We start from the raw sequence: 14,265 nt of genomic DNA, 5'->3' as shown, positions 1-14,265 counted from the left end.
AATAAAAATTTTAAATTTAAATAATTGTATAATATGATATAAATATGTATTATGTAATATTTTTTAATATAAATTAATTTTTGTATATTATTAAGAAAAAGAAAAAGATGTTTACTCTAATTATGCAGAAGAAAATTGTTGTTGTTGAGATTTGTCTGAGATGAAGAATAGATAAATTATTTTTAATTGTTTTTTATAATTCTTGTTCAAATAATATTGTATGACATTTCTTTAATTTAATTGTTAAAGATGATTTAAAAAAATTAAATGATTCTATTAAAATATAAGAAATATAGTTATTTTTATCCATTTATTCTCTTACCGGGTGAATAGATTTAGAAAGTTTGTAGTTGTAGCAAAATTTTCTAATATGTTAAGAAACTAGGTGAAATTCTATTTATAAAAATACTTTATGTTGCTTTACTATATAGATAAAATGGTATTTGAATAATAGGTGAAGAGTAATACTCTTTTGTGAATTGTTTTTATGAAAAAAACAATTAGGGTGTGTTTGTTTGGAGGATTGGATTCAAATCCAATTATTCATTCAATTTTTTTTCTCCAAAAATATCAAATTAAATATTTATTTTTTATTTTTTATATAATATTAAAAATCAATTTTACATTCAAAATATCACATCGATACCTATTTATATCATATCATACAACTATTCAAATTTAAAATTTTTACTATTTAAATCTCAATCCAAAATCCAAACCCCAAACAAACACACCCTAAGAGTAAATAAATGATAGGGTTTTTAATTAATAAAAATTGAGATAATGCAAAAGCCTTTGTTTATTTTTTGCAAAAGTTGTATGATATTACTTTAGACTTAAATTTATCAAAGACTCTTACATCATGATTGATTTATCAAACAATTGTATTACAATTTGAGATTGATAAGAAAAACAATGATTTTTCACAATTGTCTTCAAAAGGTAGCTAGCTCAATTAAATTGAAATTTACAAGTATTATGGTGATTGGAATAATATTATTGTTAAGCACAAAAAATTGAGATTAGGATTAGAGTTTAAGCCTGGATGAATAGATGGCCCAAGGGCGATCCAGTGGAGGGCCATAGTCATTCGGTCAGATGGTTGTTGGGGCCAGAATGATCGGACAGTTACCCCTACTGACAGTTTTCATTTGAGTTTGGACTTTGGGCCGGCTACAAAGATTACCAACTTAGAAACAGTTTTTGTGGAACGGCTGGTCGGTTGGTCACAAAGGTTACCGACATAGAAATGATTTTCGGATAGTACAGATTGATAACCGACAAAGAAGCGAGTTCATACAGTTCAAATCAGAAATCAACAAGGAAGCGAGTTCAGACGATTCAGATCGGTAATCGACGAGGAAGCGAGTTCGGACGATTCAAAGATAACCGATGTAGAAACGATATTTTACGATTACCGATGTGGAAACAATTTTCATGATTACAAATGTTGAAACAGTTTTCAAAGATAACAGACATAAAAACGGTTTTGAACTATTTGATTTGATAGTCATATAAGCACCCTCACAGATATAGAGCATGTCATCTTTACAATTATCCTTTTCAGTCTTTTTTTTTTTTGTTTTGTTTTCCTCTTTGTTTATCATTTAAAAATTTATAGTTTCAAACTTTATTGTTCAAATCCAAAATATATTTTTTAATAGTTAATATTTTGGATTCCAAAAATAGGTTTTAAATAATTAAAGTTAGCATCAAGAAAATTAAGAAACATTGGTAGTGGAGTTCAATAATTTATTGATAAGGTTAAAACAAATTTAATAAGCTTTAATTGGAATATAAAAGTGAAATAATATCTTGCAAATTGAGAAGAACAATATGAATAATTGTGATGATTAAAATTTAACTAGTAAATTCGGTGATATCTTTTGTAACTAATTGTTCAATTGAGGATGCACAAAATCAAGCTAAGTAATTGAAGTAAGTGAAAAAGTATTTATCTAGTTAAATTAAAAAAAAAATGATTTATTTAACTTTTTTTATTTTCTCTTGGAAGGGGGAAAATGAATAAAAATATTCATTTCTTTCACTTATTGCAAAAAGATGTGTATTTAATAATACCAATTCCTAATGTGATTTACCTATTGGACTTAATTTGTAGAGTATTAGACTCTCTGCCTGTTCCTCATAAAAATAAATAAATAATACATAAGTTAAAATGTTGCTAATGAATCTATTTATTAGTTTGAGCAAAGCGTTACTAGCAAAGCGTTATTAATCCTTTTAGAAGTAGTTTATATCTAAAAATAATGGTGCTATTGGTATGCAATAATAATTAAAAATTTAACATTTAGAGATATTCAACTTAAATTTGATACAAAGATTAACAAAATTGAAAATCATACAAATTTACAAAAATATTATATATATATATATATTTAATATTAATCTATTTTCAATTTTTAATAATTAGTACATTTATATTGTTCAGTTTCAATATGGATTGAAAACCACCCTATGTCTAGTGTCTAACTATGAAACAAAATTTTATATTTTCCACTTTTTATTTGCTGTTCGTTAATCAACAGTAGCATCTTTCGTTCCCAATCCAAATCCCTGTCTGCCTCTGCCTGCACTTCAGTCCTTGTCAATCCCCATCCCAACGAATTCTGATCGGAGATCTCTTAAATGTCGGCAGCGGCGGCGACCTCGGGTTCTGCTCTCGCTTATCCTGATCGCTTCTATGCGGCCGCAAGCTTCGCTGGCTTCGGGGAATCTCCCGAATCCGCCGCGAAAGGCGTTGCTTCTAAGTTCTCGAATGACGCAGCGTTACTTCTCTACGCTCTCTATCAGCAGGTTTATTTGCTGCTTCCAATCCAGCCTTTCTACTTTTGTCGCATTTTGTGCTTTGTTTCTGAATGCTCGAGTTGTTATTTGGTTAGTGTGTTCAATCTCGCTCGATTCAGTCATGTCGAGCTTGAATTTGGGGCTCTGTCTTGTTTTCGGGGTGCGTAGTTCTGATGAGTTTTGTGATTTGGTAAGATGTTTTTGTTTCACGGTGCGTGCTGTTTCATCGTTAAGTCTCTAGGTTAGGCTTCTCATTTCATAGTTGCAATTGCCAAGTTAGGATACGTGAGAGTTGTAGTTAACATGGACGTGGATTTGGAGCTATCGAGATTTAATTATTGCTGTTACATTATGATTATTTTGTCAGTTTTGCCTCTTTTATTTTTTTCTTCTGATGCAAATTGAAGTTGATATGATTTGACTTAAATTTTAGCGTGGTGTGAGCTGTAGCTCAGCTTCTTCAAAATGTTGGGTTTGTTCATTTGTTCCGTGGGTGGATCTCTTCCCATTTTACTATCTACCACAGTCTATATCTTGGATTTCAAGTTAATTTTTCATTGCATATAACTCATGAATAATTCAGAAGGTTGATGCTATCTTGACATTGTAATCATCCAGGGTTGCATTCTCTTTTGGGCTGAGTAGAAGCATTAGCAACCTGCACTTTGCTGATTCCATTATGTGTGTGTGCTTTTTTTTTTTTTTCCCTAAAATATGTTTTGTTGGTCTTCTGATGATGATTAACTGTAATGGAGTGGCATCATTTAATGCATAAATCTTCAATTTGAAATTTATTTTTTCTTCAAAACCAATTGCCAATACATATTTCTCTGAGATGTGGGTTTATCTTACTGAGCATTGGAAAATGGTTTTATTCAAACCAGTTATATATGTGTGTATATTGTTCTCATACTTTTATTTTATTTTAAGAGTTTCTTTTTGTATCTTAAAATTTTAACCAATTTAGATGTTGAATGTTGATTCCATTTGAATTTATTTATTTTGTCCTAGTATTTCTTTGAAAGTTAGGATGCCCTTAAGTTTTTAGAGACCTAATATATTTTTATAAGAGGGTTAGTAACAGTTCGATACTAAATACATATCTATAATAATGCACTTGATCTGTTATTCCTTTGTTAATAATATTATTTATTGGTTGGTTGTCTCAGGCTACTGTAGGGCCATGCAACATTTCTAAGCCTAAAGCTTGGAATCCTGTGGAGCAAAGTAAATGGACAAGGTCTGCTTCAACTCCACAACATTATTAACTAATTTAATTATGAAGGATTAGTTTGAAAATATCTATTGCTGAAATGGCAAATAATTGCTGGTTGTTACGCATCTAACTTGAAGCAGTCTTGGTTTCCCAGGCTGGTGCAATTAAATGTAGAGTAATACTGGTGATGGAGGAACACTTAAATTTGCTAGAACTTAGAAGCTAGTGCTACTATATTATTTCTAAATTGGATGAGTCGTGTTGATTATAATGCTAAAGCAGAAGTACCACTAGAGACACTCCTCAATAACTGAAAACAGAGAAGAGTTGGTAGTCCTGGTCCTAAAGGATATATTTAATACAATAATACCATTGTGAAATGGGCTTACAATTGTGGATACAGTCCAAAAAACGATCTGATACTTACAACAATAGTGCCCGGGAGTTTCATTTTATGATAGTTTTGTAAGATCTTTCTATTCATAAGGTAAATGTCTGGAGATTTCTGAAGAATGCTTTTATGTGTACAACCGTGCAATTTGGTCTGAATGGAGATTGAGGATGAAGTTGTGTGCTTTTGGAGTGGTATTTTGAAGACAAATAATGAATGGAATAGCACGTATTCCAATAGTACTGTTTACCCTTATTATTATTTTTTAGAGTAAAATAAATATTTAGATAAAGTTTGATAGAAAGTTAGAGCTACAGCTAAATAGATAATTCAATATTTTCCCTAGCATTGTGCTTAGAACAGTTGTCCACAACCCTATTAGCGATTTTAGTTGGAAAGGGTAGGCGTGTTAATTTCTGAGTTCAACTTCCATGGAGGCAGAGATGCATAATACAACTGAGCATTGGTTGAATCGCTTTCCACAATGTTTTTTGGAAAGGAACCATGTTGGTTCTGAAGAATTGTGAACAATGGCCATATTTTTGTTGTATTTGAGTCCTCGATGCCAATATGCTTGGAGAGGATAAAAAGAAAATGCATGTGATGTTCTCAAATGACGGGTCCAATCCCTGTTGGGCAAGTATACCAAAATATTGGTTTGTTTTGACTATTAGACCATGTAAGATGTTTTCAAGATTTCTCACCAAGAAAGAAATTAGAAGATTCAAGTCCCAAAAGTGTGCATGTAGCATACTACCATTCTCCAACTGTGAGACAAACTATTATTATTATTTTTAAAAGATAAATTATTAACATTTTTGTTAAAGCATGGAGCATTATTGTTAAAGATTTTTTTGGACAAGACTTGCTGCATGATCATTATTTTCTGATTGTGCTTTACTTGGAATATCATAGTACATAGTTCCCAAGGATTTAACTTATTGCAAATTAGCTGAATGCAAACCATAACATTTACAAGTAAATCTATCTACCTAGAAGTTATATATAAAAATATATTTTTTTTATATCAAGAATAACTTGCATGGTGATTTTGTTCTAACAGGGAATACTATTGATAATGATTTGCAAAACATGTTTTGTTCTAGCATGTATTTTATGTTATATCAAGCATACATGGATATCATGCTTCAAGATGTTTTACTAGTTATTGTTCTTTTCTTTCTCTTGAAGTTGGAATGGGCTTGGAAACATGGCTTCAACTGAGGCAATGCGTCTTTTTGTCAAAATATTAGAAGTAAGAACAGTCATTGGAAAGTTGTAATACTTAATATTCTACGACTTACTAATTATTAATGTTTAGCTTGTTCTTAACAGGAAGAAGCTCCAGGATGGTATTCAAGGGCATCAGACTTTGTTTCGGAGCTGGTTGGTAATGGAGAACTCAGTGTGAGTTTTATTAAAGTGAATGTTTGATACCTCCTTTCCCCACTAGTAATCTATGCCCAAGGATCATCTACAACTAGTATGTGTTATGCTATGTAAAATAATCTTAATAGAATTAGCAGAAATGCCTCAAGCCCCATAATACACACTTATCTTATAGAAGTGTGAGTCTTACAGGATATTTGAATTCTTCTTGTGATGATTTCCTTCTCTTTATCAGTATCATACCTTTTGAATTTAATTTTTGTTAATGAAAACTGTGCATTGAAAAATATCACATTAATATAGAACTGCTTTAGTAGTCCAATATCTATAGAAGGGAGATAAAAATGTGATGGTTCAGGTTTTTTTCTTTCATTTGATAATCTATTCCTCCATGTTTAGCTGGGATGTATATATTGCTTTATGACTGCATTGTTGTAATGCACCATATATGGTCACTGGAGGACTCTAGCCTGTTATTTTCCACATCTACAAGGGAAAGATCATGTGGAATGTCATATTTTAGTGAGTAATCATGTTCTAGATTTTCAATGCATCAATGGTGCTTCTGGATTCGATTTCATGTATTTAATTGTTGATTAATTTGGCTGCATGCTGGTATTTCTTAAAAAGCTTTTGTATGATTAGGTCCGAGGCTTATGGTTTGTAACTTTAATAGATACATCTTTATTAATGGGACACTGGGCATTCTACATGCATAAATGAAATAGGTTTATTAGAGACATGTCCAAGAAAGTAAAAATAGACAACCTAAAGCATTTTGTATCTAGATTATGGTAAAATAAGAAAAAATAAAAATATAATAGTCCTGTAAGATCATTACTTAATGCATCAATTTGTAACATTATACTAGCAATAGGAAAAATTACAAGCAATTGAAATTGTAAGAGGATGATGCAAAGTGGCTATAGCTAAAAAATTAGAACAGGCATCAGTAGAAAGATACTAAATCATGAAACTTGGGTAAATAAAGGAAAGTAGAGGAGAAAAAAGAGAAGAAGAAGTAAAGATAATTAATTTAGCAAGTATTGATATTCCCTGTGAATGAAGGAATGAAGATGAAGAAAAATGTCTTGGATCTTGGACTTTCCTTTTGTTCTGTCAATTAGTTTTAATATAAATAAGCATGTTCTATAAGGCACATCTGTATAGTGCATTAGTGGCTGTTGAGCCCTTGCCCGGGGAGCTTTTTAAGTTGTATCCAATGCTAAAAAAAACTGTGGTTATATTGTTGCCATTGTTATAAGCTGCTGTTAAAATTTCATATAGTTTTAAATATTTGTAGATGCTTGTATTCCTTTCCTATATATCTCGAATCACATCGTCTGCATCCTTCTTTTTTACCTTTTCCATTCATGTGGAGTGATCGGCAATATGGCTTTGTTCTTCCTTGAAAATTTATTCTTCTTTTTGTTGGCTCAGCATAATCCAGAAGTTTTGCCTCTCTCTGAGAATGCTAAAATTGTCAGAGAGGCGCAGACAATTCCTACTGAAAATGGTAAAATTTCAGCAACTCAAGATAAAGATGTTGTATCTGAAAGCCGTGAAGTAGTTAGTTTGTATGACCAGTGGGTAGTGCTTCCACTATCTGGCACGCGACCAAGAGCTCGATATGAGGTATTAACTATTTATTTTGCATAACTTCTATTAAAATATCTGGCTCTTTCTTTTAAGTCCATATACCTTGATTGTACATGTAGCACGGAGCAGCAGTTATTGATGATAAGATGTACGTATTTGGTGGAAACCACAACGGTCGTTACCTAAATGATCTCCAGGTATAGAACGTAACAGTATTAGTGTCTGTATATCTCTTAGATTTTATTCTGGAACTGCAAAATAAGCCTCAATATTAGCAGATCTTATATGCATGAAGATATAAATTTTATCTGGAAGTTTCTTCAATGGTTTATAAGTTATATGCAAAGTCTTGTGTTCTTGCTTCTATTTTCTTTGGATTTCTTTCTTATTAGCTTGTGCCGCTTCAGTGGATGAAATTTCTGCTCTTTTAGTTTCTGATATGTATCTGAGGTTGCTGAAGGTTCGATTTTCATGATTTTCTTTGGACCAAAAATAGGTTCTGGATATGAGAAGCTGGAGTTGGTCCAAAGTAGATGTTCAAGCAGGAACTGCTGGTACAACAACTCCTTGTGCTGGCCATACATTGGTTAGTTTGGATACTACTAGTCTGCCTGTTTGATGAAAGTTCTCTAGGCAAACAAAATTTTGATACCTTGATTCAATAATCAAGTCATATATTCTCTTACAGTGTTCCTTTAATTAATCCCATGATAGGACATATTGTGTTGTCTATGTAGATACCATGGGAAGGGAATAAGCTTCTTTCAGTAGCTGGACATACCAAGGATCCTTCTGAGACCTTGCAAGGTTATTACTCTGCATGCTAAAAGCAACCTTGTAGTAATTTCTCTTTCCATGTGTTCAACAATATTTTGAGGTTGTTCGCAAAATTTAATTAGAAGAGTTCATGATATTATATAAAGGTGTTAAAATCCGAGCTTTGTTTTCATCAGTTATATCAAAAATAAAATATAAAATGAGGCATTCATGGTTGTACCTCTTTCAAGATTATGTTGTGGACTTCAAAGCAATTGAGAGTTTCCGTAACATCCAATACGATAGCTTTTCTCGTACATGGTTTCTGGTATAAGCTATCTTTGCTAGTTGTTTGAGGCCTTCAATTCATACTTTGTTGTCACCATCTAGCTGTCAGCATGCTAAACCTGTGGTGTTTTTGTTCTTACTGAAAATGATTGTGTTGACATGAGTTTATTCCTTGCCTCTTAATGCTGATTTAACACATGATGCCAGTAAAGGTGTTTGATCTACAAACTGGTACATGGTCAACCTTGAAGACTTATGGAAAGCCTCCGGTAGAGTTTGTCTATACAAAAACAATTATTTTATTTTAGTTACTGAATCCATGGTTTCTCTTTCAATTTTCCCTCTGTTATGTGTAGTGCCCAAATTTCATGTTACTGCATATTAATTATTAGTGTTTCTTGTGGCTGTGCTTTGTAGATCTCTCGAGGTGGGCAATCAGTTACCCTTGTAGGAACAACGCTAGTTATATTCGGTGGACAGGATTTGAACAGATCCCTCTTGAATGACTTGCACATTCTGGACTTAGAAAGCATGACTTGGGATGAAATGGGCACAATGTATGATTTATTTTATTTTATTTTTTGTGGAATCTTGGGAATTAGGAATATTTTGCTACACTTTTGGGGAAGCCTAATATTTCACTGGAACTATCAGGACTCAGAGAGCTAGAACATTTTTATTTGGCACTAGTTGGTGAAAAGTAATTGAGCTAATGGATGTTTTCTTTTATTCGGGTTATATGATTATTATGTTTGTGCTTAATGAGAGACACGTGCTCCACTTGGCTCGGGGGGATATAGCTCAGTTGGTAGAGCTCCGCTCTTGCAATTGGTTCGTTGCGATTACGGGTTGGATGTCTAATTGTCCAGGCAGTAATGATAGTATCTTGTACCTGAACCGGTGGCTCACTTTTTCTAAGTAATGGGGAAGAGGACCGAAACATGCCACTGAAAGACTCTACTGTTCATAGTTTAGCTTCTTGATCAATTCTCATTTGATCAAGCTGGATTTAGCTTATAGTCATATGCCATTTTGATGCAAATTTATGTACTTCTAGTCACAAATTAGGTGTTGGAGAAATGACATCTTTTGTTTTATATAATATTCATATTTGCACACACAGACCTCATAAGCTGTTGTACATTAACATTTTGTGCTAAAATCTTCAGTTACTCAATAAAATCTTTTAGCCTGTAATATATTATGTACTGGTGATGGTGCTGGGTGCAGTTATTTTTCTTCTAACCGATCCCGATTTTGTAGGGGTGTGCCACCTTCTCCGAGGTCTGATCATGCTGCTGCAGTGCATGCAGATCGCTACCTTCTTATCCTTGGTGGGGCTTCACATTCAACTTGCTTCAATGATCTTCATGTTCTCGATCTTCAAACTGTAAGATTAAATATTTTATTTTGTATTTTTGTTGTTTGCAGTTCTAATACAATGACCTCCTACTCGCAATTTTATAATTTTTTTAAATAACGATTTAAACATGGCTCTATAGACGGAATGGTCTAGACCAACGCAACAGGGTGCAATACCAAGCCCCCGTGCTGGCCATGCAGGTGTGACCATTGGCGAAAATTGGTTCATTGTTGGTGGAGGGAACAACAAAAGTGGTATAGGCTTGATCATTTCATTTTATTTTATTTTTTGTCATTCTATATTTCTGTTTAGGATGGAACATTGCATTCATCTGATTGCCATCTAGTGTTGGTCTGTGCCTTAAGTATGTCTTTTCTAAGGGGGGTGTCACTGAAGCCTGGGGTTTTCATGAAGACATTAAGTTTTTGAACCAAGTAGATCAACACTATAATTCTTCTAACTTCATCATACTGTAGACTTCTCTGAAATGTAGGAGGTGCTCAGATGGCAATCGAACATCATTTTCCTTTATTTGATTTCATCAAAATAGGTAGATAAATTATCTAGGCCAAAAATTCTGTCCCTTATCTAAATCTCTAGATCCTATGCATCTTTTACCTGTAACTGTGCTATTTCGTAAGTAATAAAGATTTTTCAAAAAAAAAAAAAAAGGAAAGGAATCACTGTAAAGGAATTTAACTTGCATTATAGGATGAAATATAATTAAAGAGTTTTAAGTCTTTTTATTATATTTTTTGCTTTTTCTTTCCTTTGCTCTTTTGAGATATTCATTAAAGATTATTCTAATAGCCCTGTATCCCTGTTGCACCTGCAGGAATCTCTGAGACTGTTGTCCTGAACATGTCCACATTGGTCTGGTCAGTGGTCACTACTGTCCAAGGTCACGTACCTGTTGCTAGTGAGGTAGTTTACCTCATGGACAAGTTTTTTGATGAAACTGATAAATATTTCATTTATGCCCCATTTTAATCGTCAAAATAAGATAAATAGTTCGATTTGGCTATCTTTGTGTCCTTCACAGTTTTTGTTATGAAAACTCACAATTTAAACAATGGAGCCCTAAAAGCACTTTCAGTGAGTTTTGTCTTCATCGCAATTCTATGGATTCAATGGCTGGAAGGCCAACTGATACACTTAACCAGACAGTTTTATGCTATGAGTTTCTCTGTATAATGAGAGTCAAGGGATTCAAAACAGATAATGGTAACGTGTGGAGGAGCTCCCGTTTAGTATCACTTAGTTCATGTGGGAAGTTGCAAATAAACCACTTCAACTTTTGTTTATTGCTTCAGTTTCTTTAAAATTGCCACTGAAGAAATCCATCTTCTTTCATTAAAATAACTTTTATTTTTATTTGACAATGATCTGTAATCCGGTTTTGTCCTGTTTCAGGGTTTAAGTTTGGTTGTGAGATCTTGTGATGGTGATGATATCTTGGTGTCTTATGGGGGATATAATGGAAAATACAGCAATGAGGTCTTGATAACCTTTTCTTTGACTTTTGTCCTTTAACCTTTATTAAGGGTTTCTTCCATTAACTCCTCTGTGGCTTTGATGATTATCATTAGGTATGTGTGCTTAAGCCAAGTCATAAGTCAACATTACAATCAAAGATGGAAATACCAGTGCCTGATAGTGCATCAGCTGTTCAAAATGTTACGAAAGCTACAAAAGACCTGGAGTCAAATTATGAGGCAGGTCAAGGAAAAAAAATAAGGGAAATTGGTGTGGACAGTACTGATGCTCAACCTAAGGTAAGGTTTCTTGGACATTTTCCAGCACTACAATTATTCACAGCATTGACAGCTTTGTGTTATTCACTTGGATATTACTGGTTATTTATTATGTAAGCTACACCATGCTAGATTTTAAGAAAAAACAAATTGAGTAATATGCAATCTTAAAGTTCACTGGTTTCCATTTTTTTGGTCCTTTTCTTATTGGTAACAATATCAATCAATCAATGTTTTTAAACTGTCTTGAATGATTTTTTCTTTTCAGTGCGTGACGTCACCTGAGAACTGAACCTGAATACCGTGTTTCATAAAATGATTGATCACACTTCAAAATTAAGCAACTTTGTGAGTAGAATGTAGTATGGTGTGTCGTCAGTACCATTTGTTGTTTGAAACTTCTTGTCTGACATATATCTTCTGTGTCCTTATGACCGAAGAAGATTTTGGAAAGTATGCCAGAAAAGATAATAGTTGAAATTTTTTTCTTCACTTTATCCCAATCAAACCATTGTTTTCAATGTGCTCTTTGCTTCTATCAGTTCTTTAGGCATTATTTGGGTCATTTGTGCAGCCTTTATTTCTTAAATTATATATTGTTACAGAAGTCTGAAATTTGTTTAGATCCTAACCATATGGATTGGTATGTGTTCTATTTCATTCCACTTGCTCATTTACCATAGAAGTTTAATGTGTTACACTATTTGGTATAAACTTAAGAGATTAAAATTCCATGAAGAACTTGCAACATCTATATTGCACAGATTCCCCAGGTAGAAGAGACATATGAACATCTTTTAGCGGCACTTAAGTCTGAAAAAGAAGAACTAGAATCTTCTTTTGCTAAGGAGGAGATGCAGTCGCAACAACTAAATCTACAGCTCAAAGATGCGGAATCTCTCAACTCGGACCTGTACAAGGTGACTCCAGTATATCTATAATATGTTAGATTAAACAAGAGATTAATTTGATTGTTTCAAGATTCTTCTTAGATTTAGCCACATGCATTCTGAATGGATCCCAATTCATCTGCTTCAGATTGTTAAATGTGACCACTTATTCAATGAGATATATCTGTGAATGCTTATATTAAAACAATCGGATTGGCATTAATTTGCATATACTTTTGAGCTATGGCTGGACAAATTTGGACAACGATTATTCTTACATTCTTTATGTTATTTTTATATGGAGAAGCATAGTTGCATGCAGTAAACAATTCTGAGATAATATATCACACTTATTACATATTTGAAAATGTACGAGTATAGAAACTGGCTAGTTTGGGAGTTTATGACAGCAGAAAAGAGAATGTTTACATTCCAATTTTCTACCTCAATCCTCATTAAGTTTCTTTAGGCTTTTTTCACGAATCAAGCTCTCTATGACACATTGAGGAGGCAATTTCGAAAGGTGGTTCTGGAATATTGTATCTTCTCAGGAATTTCTATCGACGAAATTAATGAAACAATGTGTTGTACTTTTACCAGAAATTTGATGTGGCAAGGTAGAACAGTAATTCAACAGAGTTTTTTAACCATTCCAATTTCAATTTATTATTTTGTTGCAACTGGAGTGGATTTTCCAAACGAGCTAAATTGGTTGAGCACATTCATGATTAACAAGTGATTAGATTGATTTTATTAAAATTTATGGTTCTGCAGGAACTCCAGTCTATACGAAGCCAACTTGCCACCGAACAATCCAGATGTTTCAAACTTGAGGTTTGTACCATGTTCATATCAGATTTTACAGATTTCACAAGGATAATTATTGATTGCTTGATCTTGGTATAGGAAAAATATTCTTAATTTCCATCATTAACATTGTCAAAGGTTTCTTGCAGCTGGAAATAACCATATTATAATTCTCAAGTACAAATTTGGACTGCAAAGTATAATTTGATTAGTTTCGATGCTTGATCTACCCATATATCCAATCATTTATCTACGGAACATAACAGATCAAAAAGGCTTATATATGCATAACACTCAAAATCCTCATATTATTCTTACTGAATCTCTGAAAATATAAAGTAGCACGTATTCCCCTGGACTCAATTTTTCTGTATATGCTAAAATCATATTTCTTGATCTAACAGGTGGAGGTAGCCGAGCTGAGACAGAAGCTACAGACAATGGAGACCTTAAAAAAGGAGCTCGAAATTCTCCAGCGACAGAAGGCTGCCTCTGAACAAGCTGCAGTACGAGCAAAACATAGGCAGGGTTCAGGCGGTGTATGGGGTTGGCTCGCCGGAACACCACCTAGTGAAAAGGGCAGTGATGCTTGATCCCAATCTTTCTTTCATATATAATTACCATAAACACACATACACACACACATATATACATATTTTCAACATCTATTAAATTATATATCCATCTCCCTGCAAGAACCCAATACCGGAGATGAACATTCATGCATCCGCAACTGCGCTCTGTAGATTCACAATTGAGTGTGTTGTTTGATAGCGTTATTTGGAACCAATACGATTTGCCGGACAATGTGAGAAAGGTAAGTGTTTACTTATGTTTTGGGATGCTTTTGCTGCATTAGATTGTTTTGTATTCGAATTTTTTTTGTGAAGAAAATAGTAATTACATTTTACTATAGATATAGTGAAATACTCTCTCCCCCAATAGAATTAATCTTATTTTTTCATTTTCGTCTTGTCCCAAAACAATTGTCTTATTTCTTTATTTAG

At 33.2% G+C, this 14,265-nt stretch overlaps 1 protein-coding gene across 3 annotated transcripts; it reads left to right on the top strand.

Moving 5' to 3' along the window:
* Positions 1 to 2,507: 2,507 nt before the first annotated feature.
* Positions 2,508 to 14,173, top strand: LOC127261056 (acyl-CoA-binding domain-containing protein 4-like). Of its 3 annotated transcripts, none has more exons than XM_051289212.1 (18): positions 2,508 to 2,814; positions 3,975 to 4,045; positions 5,604 to 5,667; positions 5,748 to 5,819; positions 7,242 to 7,436; positions 7,520 to 7,597; positions 7,897 to 7,986; positions 8,138 to 8,207; positions 8,652 to 8,713; positions 8,862 to 9,001; positions 9,708 to 9,834; positions 9,947 to 10,061; positions 10,643 to 10,731; positions 11,221 to 11,304; positions 11,397 to 11,582; positions 12,335 to 12,481; positions 13,226 to 13,285; positions 13,663 to 14,173. In XM_051289212.1, the coding sequence occupies exons 1-18, from the start codon at positions 2,647 to 2,649 to the stop codon at positions 13,849 to 13,851; spliced, it is 2,007 nt and encodes a 668-aa protein (XP_051145169.1). In that variant the 5' UTR covers positions 2,508 to 2,646; the 3' UTR covers positions 13,852 to 14,173. The 3 variants fall into 3 exon arrangements, with proteins under 3 accessions (XP_051145169.1, XP_051145171.1, XP_051145168.1); XM_051289214.1 differs by having other exon boundaries at positions 2,509 to 2,814; positions 5,748 to 5,798; positions 12,326 to 12,481; XM_051289211.1 differs by having other exon boundaries at positions 2,511 to 2,814; positions 12,326 to 12,481.
* Positions 14,174 to 14,265: the final 92 nt, after the last annotated feature.

The sequence above is a fragment of the Andrographis paniculata genome, unplaced genomic scaffold, assembly GCF_009805555.1.
Source record: "Andrographis paniculata isolate CXL003 unplaced genomic scaffold, ASM980555v1 Contig62END, whole genome shotgun sequence".
NCBI lineage: Eukaryota > Viridiplantae > Streptophyta > Magnoliopsida > Lamiales > Acanthaceae > Andrographis > Andrographis paniculata.
This window is presented reverse-complemented; position numbering and strand designations above follow the sequence as displayed.